This window comes from Oncorhynchus mykiss, chromosome 9 (genome assembly GCF_057628025.1).
Source record: "Oncorhynchus mykiss isolate SJ-2025 chromosome 9, ASM5762802v1, whole genome shotgun sequence".
Classification (NCBI taxonomy): domain Eukaryota; kingdom Metazoa; phylum Chordata; class Actinopteri; order Salmoniformes; family Salmonidae; genus Oncorhynchus; species Oncorhynchus mykiss.
This window is the reverse complement of record NC_143030.1, coordinates 51,201,726-51,219,842: the sequence shown is the minus strand read 5'-3', so window position 1 is coordinate 51,219,842 and position 18,117 is coordinate 51,201,726. Positions and strand designations below refer to the sequence as shown.

The 18,117-nt window shown below is 40.2% G+C and overlaps 1 protein-coding gene and 1 non-coding gene across 2 annotated transcripts; both read right to left on the bottom strand.

Annotated features, from left to right (window-relative positions):
* Nucleotides 1-1,612: 1,612 nt before the first annotated feature.
* On the bottom strand, nt 1,613-12,233 carry LOC110532220 (large neutral amino acids transporter small subunit 1). Its single transcript, XM_021615927.3, has 12 exons — nt 11,598-12,233; nt 10,775-11,160; nt 10,435-10,606; nt 9,916-10,041; nt 7,960-8,065; nt 7,531-7,575; nt 6,890-7,013; nt 6,592-6,695; nt 6,346-6,442; nt 5,832-5,981; nt 4,976-5,150; nt 1,613-4,453 (listed from the first exon to the last, which is right to left on the bottom strand). Exons 1-12 carry the CDS (start codon nt 11,674-11,676, stop codon nt 4,344-4,346), a joined length of 1,674 nt encoding a protein of 557 aa, XP_021471602.3. The 5' UTR covers nt 11,677-12,233; the 3' UTR covers nt 1,613-4,343.
* Nucleotides 12,234-12,669: 436 nt separating this feature from the next.
* Nucleotides 12,670-12,924, bottom strand: LOC149981246 (RNase MRP). Its single transcript, XR_016483562.1, has one exon.
* Nucleotides 12,925-18,117: the final 5,193 nt, after the last annotated feature.

The window sequence follows — 18,117 nt, the reverse complement described above, 5'->3', positions numbered from 1 at the left end:
TATACAATAAAATCAGTGGCGTAGCGCAGTTTTGCTGGGCCCACCCTCAAGGTTCGAGCAAAGCACATTTTGCCATGAGGCTGAGAGAAAATGTTGTTTTATAGGTCAGGGATTCTTGAAAGATGGGACAATCTCAACTTTTTCCCCACAAGTATTTGTCTTAATATTAGCAACATATTCGATATATATTTTGAAAAACCAAAGTTTCAGCTACCACGCCATGTAAAGGAACAAGCTCCAAATTAATTATTCAAAAAAAAAACATAAAATGAAAACTAACTGGATTTATGTCAACTCCGTCGGACACCATAAAAGGCATTTCATATTTACAATTATCATCCAACAAGTGTTTAAAGGCCTTGTTTAAAGGATTGTTTAATTCTAACATTAGATTATTCAAATACTGTATGTAATACAAATCTCAAAACTTATTTTGTTTTGTTTTATAGCACTATTAAATGTTCCAGGGCAAATGTCTTTAGCTTTTTGGCATGTTTTTCTAGATTTAGAACCTAAAGCAAACATTATCCCTTAGCTCTAGCACAGCACAAACTTCAATTGTTTAAGCATTCTGTATGTCGCAGATCAGTGATTAAAATGTTGTTTCAGAATATTGACAAAAAATGTATCTTAATAAGGGGGTTAGCCATCAGTGACGGAGTTGATAGCAGATACTCAAACACAGACGTATTTTGCATCTAAAAATCAAAAGTTCAATACAAACATTTGTCAAATATGGAAAATCTGTCACTGAAAAATCCCCAATAAAAACATAACCATTATGTCAGATATTTTGACACTCAGATGGAGTCGACGTTAGGCAGAAATCTAACGGAGTTAATGTTTCATGGAGTTGACAAATTATCATTTTTCTTCTTCATTCAAGTGGTATCCACAGTAGCAATTTATTTTTTCCCTCAGTTGCTTTATGACTCTAAACCTAATGAAACATATTTGAACCAAAATTCATATTCTATCATAATCTACCAAGCAGAAGGAATTGAAAGTTTATGGCTGTGACCATGGTGATTCCAATATTGTTTGTTTAAATCTATCAAAAGTAGAAAACTTTACAGACCATTAGTGATCTTGTAGAATTACAGTACATGTATTGAGGACATGAATAAGGCGTCCTTATGGTATAGCTGACCCTGCTCGTTCTTGATGAAGTTTATATCCATTAGTTAATATCCATTATTGCCTGTTTTTAGAATTTGAAACTTTTTTTTTGGAACGTTTAAAATTGGGATGCTTTGCTCCAGACAAGGGCATTTCCAGGCATAGAGCCGACATGGAACTTAATAATATTGAAAGTATTTGGAAAATTCCCCAAACTAATATTTTCCTTATAAAATTCCCCCAAATGTAAATGCTATGCTCAAATAATGCAACAAAATAAAAATAAATGCATGTATAAAAATTAAGTTTTACTGCTTGAAAAGGATTGTCCGGATGATCAAGAGTCGCTGAGCTAATTTCTTGCTATTCTACACACATTTTTCTTCACGGGGCTTCTGAGTTCCCCTGTGGGGCGTGTGCTATGCCAGTGAGTAAAATATGAAATGTGTGAACAATAATGTGTTTCTTAATTTCACCTCAAAGACACAGACCATTTGAACAAAAATAGTTTAATGGTAGATGTACCCGATATGGTCACTGACATATAAGTTACAATAGCTGACAGCGATACAATTGTTTCTTCCAATTCAAATAACAAATAAGTATTTTACCATAACATTAAATACAATTAAAGACTTTATAGTACATAATACGCAAGACTTTGTACACACCTGAACTGTGTTGTGCGATACATTTTAGGCCACAAAATTTTGGAAGGTGCCCCAAGAGTTTCTCCCTCATGCCGCCAATCATGAATATACTCTGACAAGACACAGATATATTAGTAATCTATTTAAACTTCCCTATTCCTTATACTTCATTATTTACTCTTTCTGTAAACTCTTCCAGGTCCGATTCGTTAATTATTTTCCTGTCAACTCTATTTCCCTCTGTGCCTGTCGAGCTTCTTCACAGTTTGTACTTTCTGTAACTCCAGTGACTTACTGTGCTTTTGACCTATTGCGCCTACTTTCAAAGCCTCTCAATAATCAAATGGGGGGAAATGATATTTTATAATAATAGGAGCAGTTAACATTCTATACTTCACCGTGTCCATAATTCAGTAACATGTACATGTTTGTGCTAATATTTTGTACTGAAGGCCCTCCAGAATTTCATTTAGGTATTTTTCTTTCTTTTTTTTTTTGTCTTTTGGCTTGAACTGGTCTGGCTTGGGGTGAGACAAGGTTTGGACTGTGGTAGGGACAGCTGGTCTTAGATCTGCGCTTACAGCAATCGCTCCTTCAAAAGAGAAAAGACCCTCCAATATCCACTTACGATGCTCACAACATTAATTCTGGACTGACATGACAAAGATATACATCAGTAGCGAAATAGTCATGCTAGCTCAATGTGGACATCAGACATCTGGCATGGTGTCTGATGAGTACAAACAATACAAAACATTGATACAAATGTCTCCACCGAATACAATGGTTAAAAATGTATGGTAGAAAGTTGAGACACAAGAAGTTGGTTGACTGGCTTGATGCCATATTCACAACTGCTTGTATCGAATAACATAAAACAATGCTTACAACAATATCATGAATGCATGGTTTGACGTAGGAACTGAGAAGTAACAGGGCATTGAGTATCAATACAAGCAACTGACCTGTGTAACAATAACCTTAAGGCAACACATCAGAATACAACACGGAAGAAATCCACTAATGTGCTTCAAATAGTGCTCTGTCGATTCAACTTGAAAATGTTTCAAAGTGAATTTGAGTATGGGAAATTACTATGTGTTCCAAACATCGAATTTTAAACTGGTTGTAGCAATACAGTGCACAAATAAATCATGTTAACATTACATAAAGGACATTACACTCCAACAAAATCAAGGGACAGAATGTGCTGTATGAGTTACCTGAATCAATTGATGTGTTTCTCATAGATGGATGGCCATTGTTCAATCACATTAAGTGAGCACTAGATAGTTCATTCAAATACACTGAGTTAGATACATACCTTCAGTTAAAGTGGGGTTAATAAATAATATAAATCAACAGTTAAATACATACACTACTACAAAAGTTTTAGAACACATACTCATTCAAGGGTTATTCTTATTTTTTTTTACTATTTTCTACATTGTATTTTAATACTGAAGACATCAAAACTATGAAATAGTTTTGTTATTTTTGAGATTGAGATGATTTTTGAGCCGATCCCTGCATGTGTATTTCCCACCATAAAGCATGGAGGAGGAGGTGTTATGGTGTGGGGGTGCTTTGCTCGTGACACTGTCTGTGATTTATTTAGAATTCACACTAAACCAGCATGGCTGCCACAGCATTCTGCAACGATACGCCATCCCATCTGGTTTGGGCTTAGTGGGACTATCATTTGTTTTTCAACAGGACAATTACCCAACACACCTCCAGGTTGTTTAATGGCTATTTTACCAAGAAGGAGAGTGATGGAGTGCTGCATCAGATGACCTGAACTTCACAATCCCCCGACTTCAACCAAATTGAGATGGTTTGGGATGAGTTGGACCGCAGAGTGAAGGAAAAGAAGCCAACAAGTGCTCAGCATATGTGGGAACTCCTTCAAGACTGTTGGGAAAGCTGGTTGAGAGAATGCCAAGTGTTTTGCAAAGCTTTTATCATTGCAAAGGGTGGCTATTTGAAGAATCTCAAATATAAAATATATTTTGATTTGTTTAACACTTTTTTGGTTACTATGGGATTCCATGTTATTTCATAGTTTTGATGTCTTCACTATTATTCTACAATGTAGAAAATAGTCAAAACAAAGAAAATCCCTTGAATGAGTAGGTGTTGTAAAACTTTTGACCGGTAGTGTAGTTATCTAGATTTGGATGATTGTCTGAGGAGCATACCAAAACTTGATGAAAATATGACTATTTTGTCTGTTTCCTGACTCCTCTTTTTGTTAGCTTAATTCAGGTCTATTGAATACTGAAGAACAAAATAGGTAAAAAAATAAAAGGTAAGGTTAGGTTAGGTAAGATAAAATGTGAGGATGTTTGAAGTACTCTATACGACTGGAAAGTAGAATAACTGGAATTGAATTACTGGAGAGAGTACAAAGGGATGATACAGTATGAAAATGCATGTCAAATACAAAATATGTACACTGAAGCATACATATCAACCCTATATGTATAAACCCTACTTTATCAAGAGTCATGGAACTCTGTCACAAAAGCAATAATGAGTGTAAACATGTAATGTTCCAACTAATAGATTGACTCAGTCGTCCTTTGTTGTTTCGACTTCTTCAGCTACTTCGACGGATTCCTTCTCTTCCCGCTCTTCTGGAACAGACATAAAAATCTTCTGGCAGAACAGAGTAAAGATCTCTGAGGAAAGAAAACAGCCATTTCGCATTATTTCATTTTTAGTTGTCTTTAACACTCCGAAGCACACATTTCATTTGCACCAATGGAAAGCACGTGTAACTATTTAAAATTCAATGTTTTTTTATGTTTTTTCTTCCTTTAAACCTCTTTACTTTTTGTTTTATTTAATTTTGGGGAAACATGGAATGTTTTTATCTGAGTGAAAAGAAGTAAATCGGTTGGAAACCGATTTAACTGGATGTTAATTAACCTTAGACACAAAACAGTTTGCGAAGTGCAAAAACAGAAATGGCTGCTAATGGTAATATCAAATAACCAGTCACAAATGTATCTCCAGCTTTGACAACCCATTACATAAAGGCCTAGTTCACACTCAAGCAATTGATGTATAATGACACATTTGACACATCAGGAGTGATACATTGTGATTTATGAGTTTGCCTCCACATACAGTACATCAGTTGTGCTACCCACATTTGAACTAAGCCAGTAACAGTAACAGAAACCACATGACCAGCTCACCTAGGATCTTCTTTACAACGTGGGGCTTCTTCCACTTGTACCCCAGGAGATAGGCGGGGATACCAGTGAGGATGATCCCACTGCCTATCAGGCACTCAAAGGGAGCTGCCCAGAAGGACACCACGATCATAAAGACACAGCCCAGCACAAACACCACAGGGACCACCAACCAAATCTGCCAGGGAAAATTAGATGAATGTACACAAACCCAACGGTTACAGGATGGAACTAAAAGAAACTCGGCTTCATATCACTTCAATCGTGCTATCTTGTTGCATGGAAAATATTATTTATGCCTTTTCCGGTCACTCATTTTAATTGTAACGTTTTAGGTCACCCAACTAAATTCACATAAAAATGTGAGTTATAGATCTGTCATTCTCATTGAAAACAAGTCTAAGAAGCAGTGGATCTGTTCTATGTGGGCTATTTCTCTGCTTCCCTTTCTTAAGTTTTGTTTTTTTGTACACCAGCTTCAAACTGCTGAAAATACAATGTTTTTAGTTATGGAAAATATATTTCACAGCAGTTTAGATGCTACAATTATTCTCCTGTCGCATAAATTAAAATTAAGCAATCTATTAGAATTTTACCAAACAGGAAATGGCAGAGCAATTTCAACATAGTGCATCTTTAAGTAGGCCCTGTTTTATCATCTTAAAATGCATCCATCCTTTCTCACTTCCTTAAAGTAATCACTGATCTGACATGACATACAGTAACTGCTGAAAGCAATGCATAGGACATCTGGTGTACACCAATCCAGACATATCAGATTAGTGATTAATTCAAGGAAGGGATAAAGGAAGGATGCATTTGAAGAGTATTCAAACAGGTCTTATTACAGTAACAGTACCTTGATGGGTCTCCTGAGCTCTGGCTTGGTCCAGCGGAGCCACAGCAAGCCGGCAATGGCCATGCCCACACACAGCCAGGTGAAGAAGCTGAACAGGTTGATGACCGAGAAGATGTCCTTGGACAAGGCATACAGCATGGACAGGAAACACTGCAGGAAGACATTTGGCTGATGTATTAAACCTAATCTGTAGTCAAATTGTGGGGTAGGTAATTGCATTCTTGCGTTGTTTATGTACCTTGACTATAAATGTGCCTTTATTTCTGTAAAACATTACCATGACACTTTTTTTAAAAGACAATAAAAAATGCATTGCGATGGGAATAACTGCTACTTGGTTGCTATGTAAAATTTTGTGATGTACTGTATTTACCAACTAATGATCTATGCCAGATTGATTTGAGTTGATGACTATGATTTTAGCCTTGCCCAATTGTGAGTTCTCAAATTGGATCTCAAAATTTGAAACCAATTTACATTTTAAACCAATTTATGGACCAATGGCAGGACTCACCGTGAAAATGAGGGAGGGCACTGGAGTGAAGAGGTCAGTGTGGACCAATCCCAGTGCAGCAGGGAGCTGACCCTCTCGAGCGCCAGCATAAAACAGCCTATGAGACAGACAGGCAAACCCTCATAATTGAGCATGTTGATACAATCTTTAATTAAAGTATCAAATGACTGGATTAAACACACACAACCACACACAGATCTACACACACTCTTTGCAGAGTTATCTGTGTGTAGAACAGATACAGACCGGGCCGAGGTGAACAGGCTTCCGTTGACCGCTCCGAAGCAGGACAGCCCCACAAAGACAGGGATGAGCCAGGACATCACACCAAGATGGTACTCCCCAAAGATCTGTAATGGGAAAGCGTTACCATTCAATACTCCGAATTCACATTCAATCTCTTTATCTTTGCTATTATCATGCTGTCCCCTGTTGCCTTTTTGTTAGCAAAATAAACGACAGGCACATTATGAATGAAAAAGGGAATATCAGTGCACTGTTTTCCTGCTCCCAAAACATGATGTTTTAATAAAGCCATCCTTACCACAGCTACTGCCTCAGACTCGACCATCACACTCGGGGGGATAGTGGTGAAGTAGGCCAGATTGGTCAGTACGTACACCACAGTCACAATGGGCATGGAGATAATGATGGACAGTGGCAGGTTTCTGGAATCAAGGTCAAAGGTCAACAATGACAGATGATGTCATGGAGAAGCACTCATAATGTGTCAGCCAATCCAATTTGAGGTTATTTGAGCCAACTGAATTTGTGTTTCATTTCATGCAATTTCATGACTGTATTCAATGTGATTATTCTATTGTTAAATTGTATGAATGTGATATTTGAAAAATATTGTATATAAGATTACTAGTACTGTGAATTTCCTGCTATCTGAAATGTCATGATCTGTCATTATCACATTGAAAAACACCCTCATGCAGTCAATCGAGGGCAATTAAGCACAATCAAAATGTTAGGACACATGTTACACATAGTGATAGACATATTTACAGGGTAGTTGTGGTAACTCTGTACAATCCTCAATAAAACCTTCACAACACATAACCCACTGAGCACACACTGGTTGAATCAACGTTGTTTCCACGTCATTTCAATTAAATTACATTAAACCAACGTGGAATAGACATTGAGAATTGACGTCTGTGCCCAGTGGGAAGTCACCTCTCTGGATTGATCATTTCCTCTGTCACGTAATTCAGGTAATTCCTAAAGGAGAGGAAACAGAATAGGACGCATTATATAGTACAACAACATTGTATAAAAAAGTATAATATTAGATTATTAAATCAGATTAGTAGCATAACATCAACCTTCTACAGTCTGCAAAACTGGAATTACATTCATAGTATGTAAGAAGCATCCTATATGATCAGATAATCTTTATTGGTTGATGAAAGTCAGATGACAAAACCGGGGTCGTATTCACTGGGCACAAAACAGAAGAAAACGGAAGCACACTATTAAAAATTATCCAATAAGAAGCGCTTGTTTACGCTTTCCATTGCATAACATTTTGAAACATTTTACTATGTTGTAACCTAATACGACTTGGGTGTAAACATGCCCTAAGTTGTGTTGCAAAGGCCTTACCAGCCACCAAAAGCAAAGAGTCCACTGTATAGAGCCAACACAATGTTGTCGACTCCCCATTTGCTGCCTTCAAACGCCAGTTCTGGTGTCAGGTATGGCACATCACCTGTTTAGACAGACAAGAGAGGAGCATTGATGTCACTGCTTGGCAAAAGGGACTGACTCCAACAAACTGAGAATATCAACAGTACAGTATATCACATGCATGAATGTTTGCTGCATGGAATATGGTAGATACACACACACACACACATGTCCACACACACACAAAAACATCAACAAAAAAAATCACAATTGTTGCAGTGATTTGGCCCAATATATTTTGCCGTTGCACACCTGCTACACTCTTAGAAAAAAGGGTTCTTCGGCTGTCCCTTTTTAGTTCCAGGTAGAACCCTCTGTGAAAAGAGTTCTACATGGTACCCAAAAGGGTTCTTCCTGGAACCAAAAGGGTTCTACATGGAACCAAAAAGGGTTCTTCAAATGGTTCTCCTATGGGGACAGCTGATGAACCATTTCAGGTTCCAAATAGCATCTCCCCCCCCCCCCCCCTAAGACTGTATGTGTGACTATGTTTGACTGAAAGACATGACATTTTGAGAAATAAATGAAAGAAAATATATTTTCTTTGACACAGGCTGCACCCTCCAAACACCTAACCCTGGGTTAGTCCGTCTGCCATTGATGCACTGAAAACATAATGTTTGGCAGTTGACATTTCAACATGAGGAGGGAGACCTTTTCGATGATAAGAAACATCTATCCACTCAATTATTCACACAATGTCCAGTCCAGTGTTAAGCCTACTATAGAGGCCTACATCAGAGAGGGAAGATGCTGTCAGGATTGACTTTATTTTGTGATAAAGAAGAAGGTTGTTTTCTACTCCACTGTCTTGTCTACCGCTTCATTTCAGGTGTAAATTGCATGGCTTCCATTACTTGGAATAGATTTGGAGCATTGCATGGTCCATGTGTTATATCAACTCAGAGAATCTGCTTTGCATACTGTACATATGTTTCGCTCCCTCTCTCTCTCTCAATTTCAATTCAATTCAATTCAATTCGCTTTATTGGCATGACGTAACAATGTACATATTGCCATATTGCTCTCTCTCTCTCTCTCTCTCTCTCTCTCTCTCTCTCTCTCTCTGTCTCTCTCTCTCTCGCTCTCTCTCTCTCTGTCTCTGTCTCGCTCTCTCTCTTGTCCCTGAACAAGCAGGAGGGCGCATACCAATGAAGCATTTGGTCCTTATTGTCCATGTTGGAATATATTAACATCATCTGTAGAGGCAAACAATGAGACTCTTATGAGTTGTGTATATTCGTGGTCATCCTACATCAAAGGCACAGTTAAAATAAGATGAAAAGGGTGTTACAACACAGCAAAATGGCAATCTCATCAAGATTTTGGACCAATTCTGGTCCTATCTTTCCTACTCCGAGTTTAAAAAAATAATCATGAATGATATTTTCCCCCTGTCCTCCTCTCTAGACTTCAGAATCTAAAAAGCACAGCACGACAAGCTCACCGCCTAGTTTCCATAGCAACCCTACATGCAGCACCATGTTAGCCGGCGTGGCAGCGGGACCAGATGTAGTGCGAAGAAAAAGATGGCTGCACATTATATCTCTGGGACGGGTGGGTTGTCTTTACATATAAAGGTATTTTGCTATGAATTCATGAGGTGGGTGCAGATAGCGTACCTTTATAGCAAATAGGTCTATGAACATATTACAATAGAAATATCCAAATCAATTTTAGCTTTACTTTGGTATTTTATAAAGACATTGTTGGTGAAAACCCAGATGATTAAAGTACATGTAACTAGCTAAGCCGTGGCAAAATACCTTTCACAAGCACTAACCTATAGACAGGAGGAGAGTGTGTGTCAAACGCGTGTCAGACGTACCCACACATACACCAGTACATGTGTGAACTGGGTGTTGACCTTACCTGTACCGATCTGAATGAAACCGAAAACGATGATTATGATCAGGGCCAGGAGCTTTGACGCAGTGAACAAGTCCTGGACCTTGGTGGCAGCCCGCACGCTGATGCAGTTCACAAAGGTCAATGATGCTGAGAGAGGGAAGCGCAAGGGAGAACATCATTGCACCTCTTAAAGCTAAATTGCATACGTTTTTATTTATTTTGTTTCATTCGTGTCATTTGTTATTTTAGAAAATAAATAGAAGTGAGAGAAGATCAGTGGGGGAAAAAGGTCCCTTTACAGCAGGGAGAGTCCAAAATAAGACAAAAAGGAGGCCTGTGTATTGCAGCAATAATACTGTAGCGAATACAGATGTAGCTGTAACAAATATCTACTCAAGCAGCTGGCTGAGAAAGACCTGATTGGTCAATGTGTGTTACAGTTTGTGTCAGTATTTGTATATAGTTCACTATATATAAAAAAGTATTATCTCTGCAATGTACAGGCCACCCGATTCTGGTGGCAGTGCTGGTTATACTCACTGAGGCAGAGGCAAGCGATGAGCTTGGCGGCGCTGTCGGGCACACTGCAGTTTGGGTAGAGGGGCTTGAGCAGGTAGGTGGCAAACACCAGTGACACCACGTACTGGGAGGACGGCCTGATGATCAGCATCTCCACCCACAGCTTGAGGAAGGCGGCCAGCTCGCCGTACACCTACAATACAATACAGTACAACTTTTTTAATCCATTTGTGAACAACAGAGATTTGGCTTCTGCTCATATCTCAACCGCTCCAGATGCAGTAGCACACATCACACACACACACACACACACACACACACACACACACACACACACACACAACCCCCCACACACATGTACCTCCAGGATGTAGGTGTAGTCTCCACCCGACTTGGTGATGGTGGTGCCCAGCTCGGCGTAGCACAGGGCGCCCATGGTGGACACCACACCGCACACGGCCCACACCACCAGCGACAGACCGGCCGAGCCAGCCTCCTTTACCACCCCTGTGGGCGTGATGAAGATGCCCGAGCCGATGATGGTGCCGATGATCATGCCCACGCCATTGAAGAGCGTGATGCTGCGCTTCAGCTCGATCTTGCCGCCTGCTGCCTTGGCTGGGGAGGAGGCATCTGCAGTAGGGGTGGTGGCTGCCACGGTGTCGGTAATGGTGGATTGGGACGGAGGCTTGGATGGATGCTTGTCCGGTGAAGGAGGCTTGTCTGGGTTGTCGGGAACCGCCTCAGCTGCAGGTGGAGGAACAGGGTGTAGGAGGAAGTGGGAACAGAGGAGAGTTCACGAGAAGGGATTGTTGGCACACTGATAGTCCAGGAGTAGCACATGGACTTTACATGCCCCTGTATTGTAAATAGACTGAAGGCTATGCCATAAAGGGAAAGTAAGAGGATGCAAGCAGCATGGGGGGGTCATAACATATCCCTGCAAGGAATCACATTATATTAGAAAACCCTAGCTGACCCCCAAACCACCTCCCTGAGTAATAGCCTGATAGCTGTGCATGACAAATACATATATATATCCATAAATGCATGCTTCCATTGCTGCACCAGATCATGCAGCAGCCTATGAGCGACTGATGCAACCCTGCACCATGTGGTGTCTAGGCTAGGCTACAGTGTGTGTGTTTGTGTGTGTGTGTGTTATTCTGTAGCGGTGTACCTACCCTCCATCTTCTCCTGGCCCTCGGCTGCCTTCTTCAAGCTCTCCAGGCTGCTCTGTGATTTCAGCTCTGGCTCTGCCATCCTGTCTTCCTTTAGCCCCCTTCTCTCCTTTTCCTTCCTTTATTTTTGCTCTCTTCGTCCTCCCTACGCTTCCCCTCAACTGTCTCTCTCTCTCTCTGTCTTCCTCACACCTCTCTCTTTCTCTCCTCCGATGTCTACCTCCTTCTTTTACCCTCACACGCTCTCTCTCTCATACACTCTGTCTCTCTCTCGCTCTCGCTCTCTCCCTCTATCTCTATCTCTCATCCCCTTTCTCTCCCTCTCGCCAGTGTGATACTGTAGTGCAGGAGAGGAGGCAGCAGACCTAGTGTGGTGCTTGATGTGGTGATAGTGATGCTGCTACCTAGCCTACGCCCACTTATGATGAATGATGGGAGAGATAGAGAGCTCAGCTCAGAGAGGGTGGAACTAGGTCATTGTCAGCTTTTGGGCTGTGTGTGTGTGTGTGTGTGTGCGTGCGTGCGTGTGGCTATGTACTTTGATGCGAGCGTGACACATGGACAAAGGATGCAAAAGCTCCGGCACTCCATCTAGTGGCCATGATGGGAAAATCCAATGTCTTTGTTCTCTCTCCCTTGCTGAAAGATTAATGGGGGAAATAGAATGGGTCAAATAGAGAGGATGAACATTTATTTGATGGAGTATAAAGCTTAAGAAAGCACTGTCTAAATACATACAGGGAGCTACTGTATTTCCCTTGGGGTACAATCCTTGCTTCTTACTCTTTGACCCACCTAACCAATGACTATGAATATGGAGGTAACCAAACATTTTAACCCCTAATAATATATGGATACGTGTGATGATTGAATATGACATTGAAACCTTGGCTGTCATATTCTGAGTCATCACCATATATACCACCACACTGTGTGTGTTTTACTTATCTCCACTAGATGGCAGTCTAATATGCATTCACCTAGATAACCTGATTATGGTTGTGCTTGCTGGTCATTTCTGTTTTGCTACATCCAAGCTGGCCGCATAAGTATGTTTTCACCAATTTCATAAAAGTGCATTCTGAGAATGAGCCCCGTTCTGTTCATGCGCTAGTATTACTTGCATTTCTATCGCACTGACAAATGAGACTCGTGAGAACCAAGCTCCGTCCCATGGAACATCTTAGCCACAAATGGTAACGCACAAGCCGAGTAACTGCGAACCAACGCAGGGCACTTTCTGCCATGTGTCCGGGGACTTTCCCCTAGGCGAGAATGGAGAAACGTCGTTCTCAGCGAGTAGCCTAGTCAACAAGCCTTCTGAATGCCCGTATGTTAACAAGCGACTAAAACGTTTATAAAGGTTGAAGTAGTAACATAGGTTTAACTAACGGTGTATAACTATCGAAGTAGAATTTTTGGGGGCATAGGATCCCCTTTTGCAACATTGATCATTCATTGCAAAGACTTACTCACAAATAATATTGTAAGAGTTGTAATACTAAAATTACTTCTAAAATCCAGACAAAAATTCTAAAAGGATCATGGGTAAATTTAAAGAGACAGCGCCTATAGGAAAAAGAACAGTCGTCTTTAAACTAACATATTAAGTCAATTTCTCAACACCTTTTTGATGATTGTTACTCAAGCAACAATCACCTCATTTGTTTTGATTCAAGTTAATCAATTTTTCTGAGTATTATGATTAATTGATTATAATTAGAGTTTGTTCAAACCCCAATTGCAATGCTCCCATGCCTTGATCTTGTTTTCCATTTGGAATTACACGCTGCACCTCATCCTCCCTCCCTTCTCCACATCTACTAAAGCACGGGGTAACTTGATCCATGTTTCCCAGTGTCTGTACAGTCATATCTGACGATCATAACAACTGTATTTTCTCCTGCCATTAACTCGGTCAGTAAAATTAATTAAAAGAGAGACTGGCCACTCCATTATACAGAGGATATTTAATATTTTCATAAATCTCTCTCTCTCTGTCTCTCTCTCTCTCACACACACACACACACACACACACACACACACACACACACACACACACACACACACACACACACACACACACACACACACACACACACGCACACACACACACACACACACACACCACCACCACCACCACCACCACCACCAATGGATGCTCCTCAGAGGAGGAAGAGGAGGACCATCGTCCTCAGTGAATTTGAAACAGTGAATCTTTTAAAAAGTTATAATGGTTCTCACCCCCTTTCATAGACTTACACAGTAATTTTGACAACTTCTGGAGGATGTCCTCCAACCTATCAGAAATCTTGCAGCATGAACTGACATGTTGTCCACCCAATCAAAGGATCAGAGAATGAATCTAGAACTGAAAGCACACACTACAGCTAGTTAGCACTGCAGTGCATAAAATGTGTTGAGTAGTTGACACAGAGAAAGACAATAGTTGATTAAACTTTCACTTAGCTAGCGAATGCTGCTAGCTAGTTTAGCCTACTGAAACACCCAGCTCAAACAGAGAGGGATGCTATGTTAGCTAGCTGGCTATGGCTATCCAACACTGGAATTTTTCCAAGTCAAGGAAAGCTTTTGGTTTTATTAATTTATTGCCACCGGGGCCTGCTGGTGTAACTGCTAAACTGCTTGCTAACTGTACACTGTACTGCATGATTGTAGCAGGTTTACTAATGTGTTAGTTCTATTAGCTATGTTGACTGATGTTAGCTAATATGGTGACAACTATGTAGGCTGTGTGTAGTGGTTATGATAGGAAGGTTTGGCTTGGAAAGGTTTTTTCGCCTGGTCACAGACAGCTGAAGTGTTGTGCACTGAAGCAAAGGGAAAAGGTGAGAGGAGGAGTGCGTAGATGCGAGAAGGAATTAACTAGAGAAGTAATCATGTTGTTTGTATGTGGCTGCTATGAAAGTGAACTGTGTTTGTGTGTGATCAAGGGTGTATTCATTCCACCGATTCTGTTGAAAAACGTTTCTTGAACAGAATTAAGGGAATTAACTGGAATGATATCTTGTCCTATAATGATGTGATGTAAACTGATAGTCAGGTTTTTCTATCCACAATCCAGACTACAATAAATGTCTTCCTAAAGAAAATCAAATCCAAACCTGGCCAAACAAGCACTCTTCCTTGGCTAAATGGAGAAATCTGGAAACTGATAAAAGAACGAGATCATGCTCTAAAAACAGCCCTAAAGTCCAAATTAGATCATGACAGACGTAGGTTTACCATGTTGAGAAATAAAGTGATGAAAGAAATCAGACAGGCCAAGGCAAACTTTTTTATTGACATAGTTGGTGAAGGAAAGGGAAATTCTATATTGATCTGGGAGATTCCTAAAAAAGAGGGAAAGACCATAGTAACACCGCAAAAAGACTAGAAATCATGGTGAATGACAATCTTACACAGGATGCAGTCGAAATAGCAATAGCCTTCAATTACTACTTTATTGACTCTGTCAGGGTACTGACACAGAACACCTCCACTGGTTTCTTGGGCTCAGGGCTAGTGAATGACACTCAACCTGTCTTCATCATAAGGGAGGTTTCTGAGTAAGAGGTGAACAAGATGATTAGCCCACTAAAGAACATTAAAGCCAAAGATGTGTTTGGGCTGGACTCTACTTTTCCTAAAAACTAGGGGGTGTTTCCAAGGGTATGGAGGATGTTTCCAAGGGTATGCATGTCGGCCATAATAACAAGGGGGGGGGGGGCGTTGCTGGGGCTGTGTTTCTGGACCTAAGGAAGGCTTTTGATACTGTTCTTATCACCAATTTGTCCAAGTTCAATTTTTCCCCCGATGCCTTGAGATGGATGAAATCATACCTTGAAGGCAGAACTCAGTGTGTCAGAGTGAGCAATGAGCTGTCGCCCACTCTTAGCTATGATGTGGGTGTGCCCCAAGGGTCAATACTGGGGACCCTTCTGTTCAGCCTGTCCATTAATGATCTGCCTTCTGTCTGTACTGGGTCTGAAGTTCAAATGTATGCAGATGATACAGTGATATATGTGCATGCAAAGAGCAAACAACAAGCTGCACAAGAACTCACTTCTGTAATAGTCCAGGTTACAAAGTGGCTCAGTGACTCATGTTTGCATCTCAATGTGAAAAAAACTGTCTGCATGTTCTTCACAAAGAGAGCAACTGATGCTACTGAGCCAGATGTCTATGTGTCAGGGGAGAAGCTCCAGGTGGTATCTGATTTGAAGTACCTTGGCATCGTACTTGATTCCAACCTCTCTTTTAAAAAGCAGGTGAAAAAGGTAATTCAAATAACCAAATTCAACCTAGCTAATTTCCAATTTATACGAAATTGTTTGACTACAGAGGTAGCAAAACTGTACTTCAAATCTATGATACTCCCTCGCTTAACATACTGCTTGACTAGTTGGGCCTAAGCTTGCTGTACAGCATTAAAACCCATTCAGTCTGTCTACAAACAGACTCTCAAAGTGGTTGATAGGAAGCCCAATAGCCATCATCACTGTTACATCCTCAGGAAGCATGAGCTCTTAAGTAGGAAAATGATTGTGCAATACACCGACACATGTCTTGTATTCAAGATCCTAAATGGCCTGGCTCCCCCTCCACTCAGTACTTTTGTTAAACAGAAAACCCAAACATATAGCAGCAGATCCACAAGGTCTGCCATGAGAGGTGACTGTATAGTTCCCTTAAGCAAAAGCACCTTTAGTCAATCTGCTTTCTCTGTGAGAGCTTCACATGTTTGGAATACACTGCCATCAGACACACATACTGTAACTGCACCACCCATCACACTTTCACAAAAAACATGAAGACATGGCTAAAGGCCAATCAGATTTGTGAACATAATCCCTAGTTGTGTATTGTCGCTTTCCATGTTGTCTGTAGCTTGTGAGGTTTAGAAACATTTAGTTGCTTTTATATATTTTGTCTTGTTGTTTTTTGTGCTATGTTTCTCTGTCTGCATGCTACGTCTTGCTTGTCCTATGTTGCTCTGTCTGCATTCTACGTCTTGCTTGTTCTATGTTGCTCTGCGTGTGCTCACTGCACAATGATTGTCTGTATTGTTATTGTAATTGTTTTTAATAACCTTCCCAGGGACTGCGGTTGAAAATTAGCTGGCTGGCTAAAACCAGCACTTTTACTGAAACGTTAATTAATGTGCAATGTTCCTGTAAAATTTTTTAAAAAAAACTCTAACACAAACTCAAGTAAACGGAACGAAACGGGGATAAACATACCTGAATTCGTCCAATAGAATCCTCTCATTTGAAATTTTGGACTAATAATTACATACTAGATCAGCTAGATCACGTGTCAAACTCATTCCACAGAGGGCCGAGTGTCTACAGGTTTACGCTCCACCCTTGTACTTGATTGATGAATTAAGGTCACTAATTAGGAATTTAATTTGCAAATAAATTCATTAAAAATCCTACAATGTGATTTTCTGGATTTTTTTTTCTCATTTTGTCTGTCATAGTTGAAGTGTACCTATGATGACATAGCCAAATCTAAAATTCAAACTCAAATGGCAATGACCTCCAAATAAGGGGTTAAGTACTTTCCCTGACAAATCCTTCCTCTGTAGTTTTCCAGATTTCAGCTGTTTTGTGGCTTATCCAGTAGGGAACCAGGAGGATTGTTCCCCTTCTGTTTATGTTGATGCATCTCATCTTCCCAGATCTCTCTCTCTCTTTCTCTCTCTCACACACGCAATAATCACCTTATTATAGTTATGGGCATACTGTGAATAGCCTATGAAGCTAGCAGTTCCTTACATTGGCTGATATAGAAAACTTGTCAGATAAGATAGTAGAGGGATGGGATTAGGGACAGAGGAAGGATTTACTGTATCTCAGTGGATGCCTGCTGCTGCTGTATCAGACTGTTGTTCTGCCTCTGCCCGCCTCTGCAATCTTGAATTTCCACTGGTTCTGTCATAGTGGAATGATTCATTGTTATCTTTGATACGAAACATAAGAGAACCCATCAATCCTACAAGTATTGGATAACTTGAGTCTTTTCTAATGCTTTGGACAAACAGATTAACATATTGTAAATGATTATTGTCTGTGGTGGAAAATTGCTGTTATATTGTTTATCCAGTGTATCTAGCCATTTAACTAAAGTCATATAATGTACTAATGAGACTTGCTCCCTCTGCCAGAAAACGTCCCCTTTGTCTACGTGACTGACTCATGGTTCTGGATTTATAGCCAAATGCTGAACTAAGATATGAGAGACGAGCAAGACAAATGGTTTCATTTGTCACTAACTGGTCTTTTGACCAATCAGATCTGATCTTTTGCCAATAATTGGTCAAAATATCAGAATTGGGCTCCCTAATAGGCTTAAACATCAGTAGAAATCCAGAAGCATGGAACCAAGTCCACTAACTGCTCCATATTCAACTCGGAGCTCTTAAAATCAAAGTCTGCAGCTGCTTATACTATAGACCTATTATTAGGTTTATAGTATATACATTTTTATTTTCAAAAAGCTATTCTAAATAGGATTC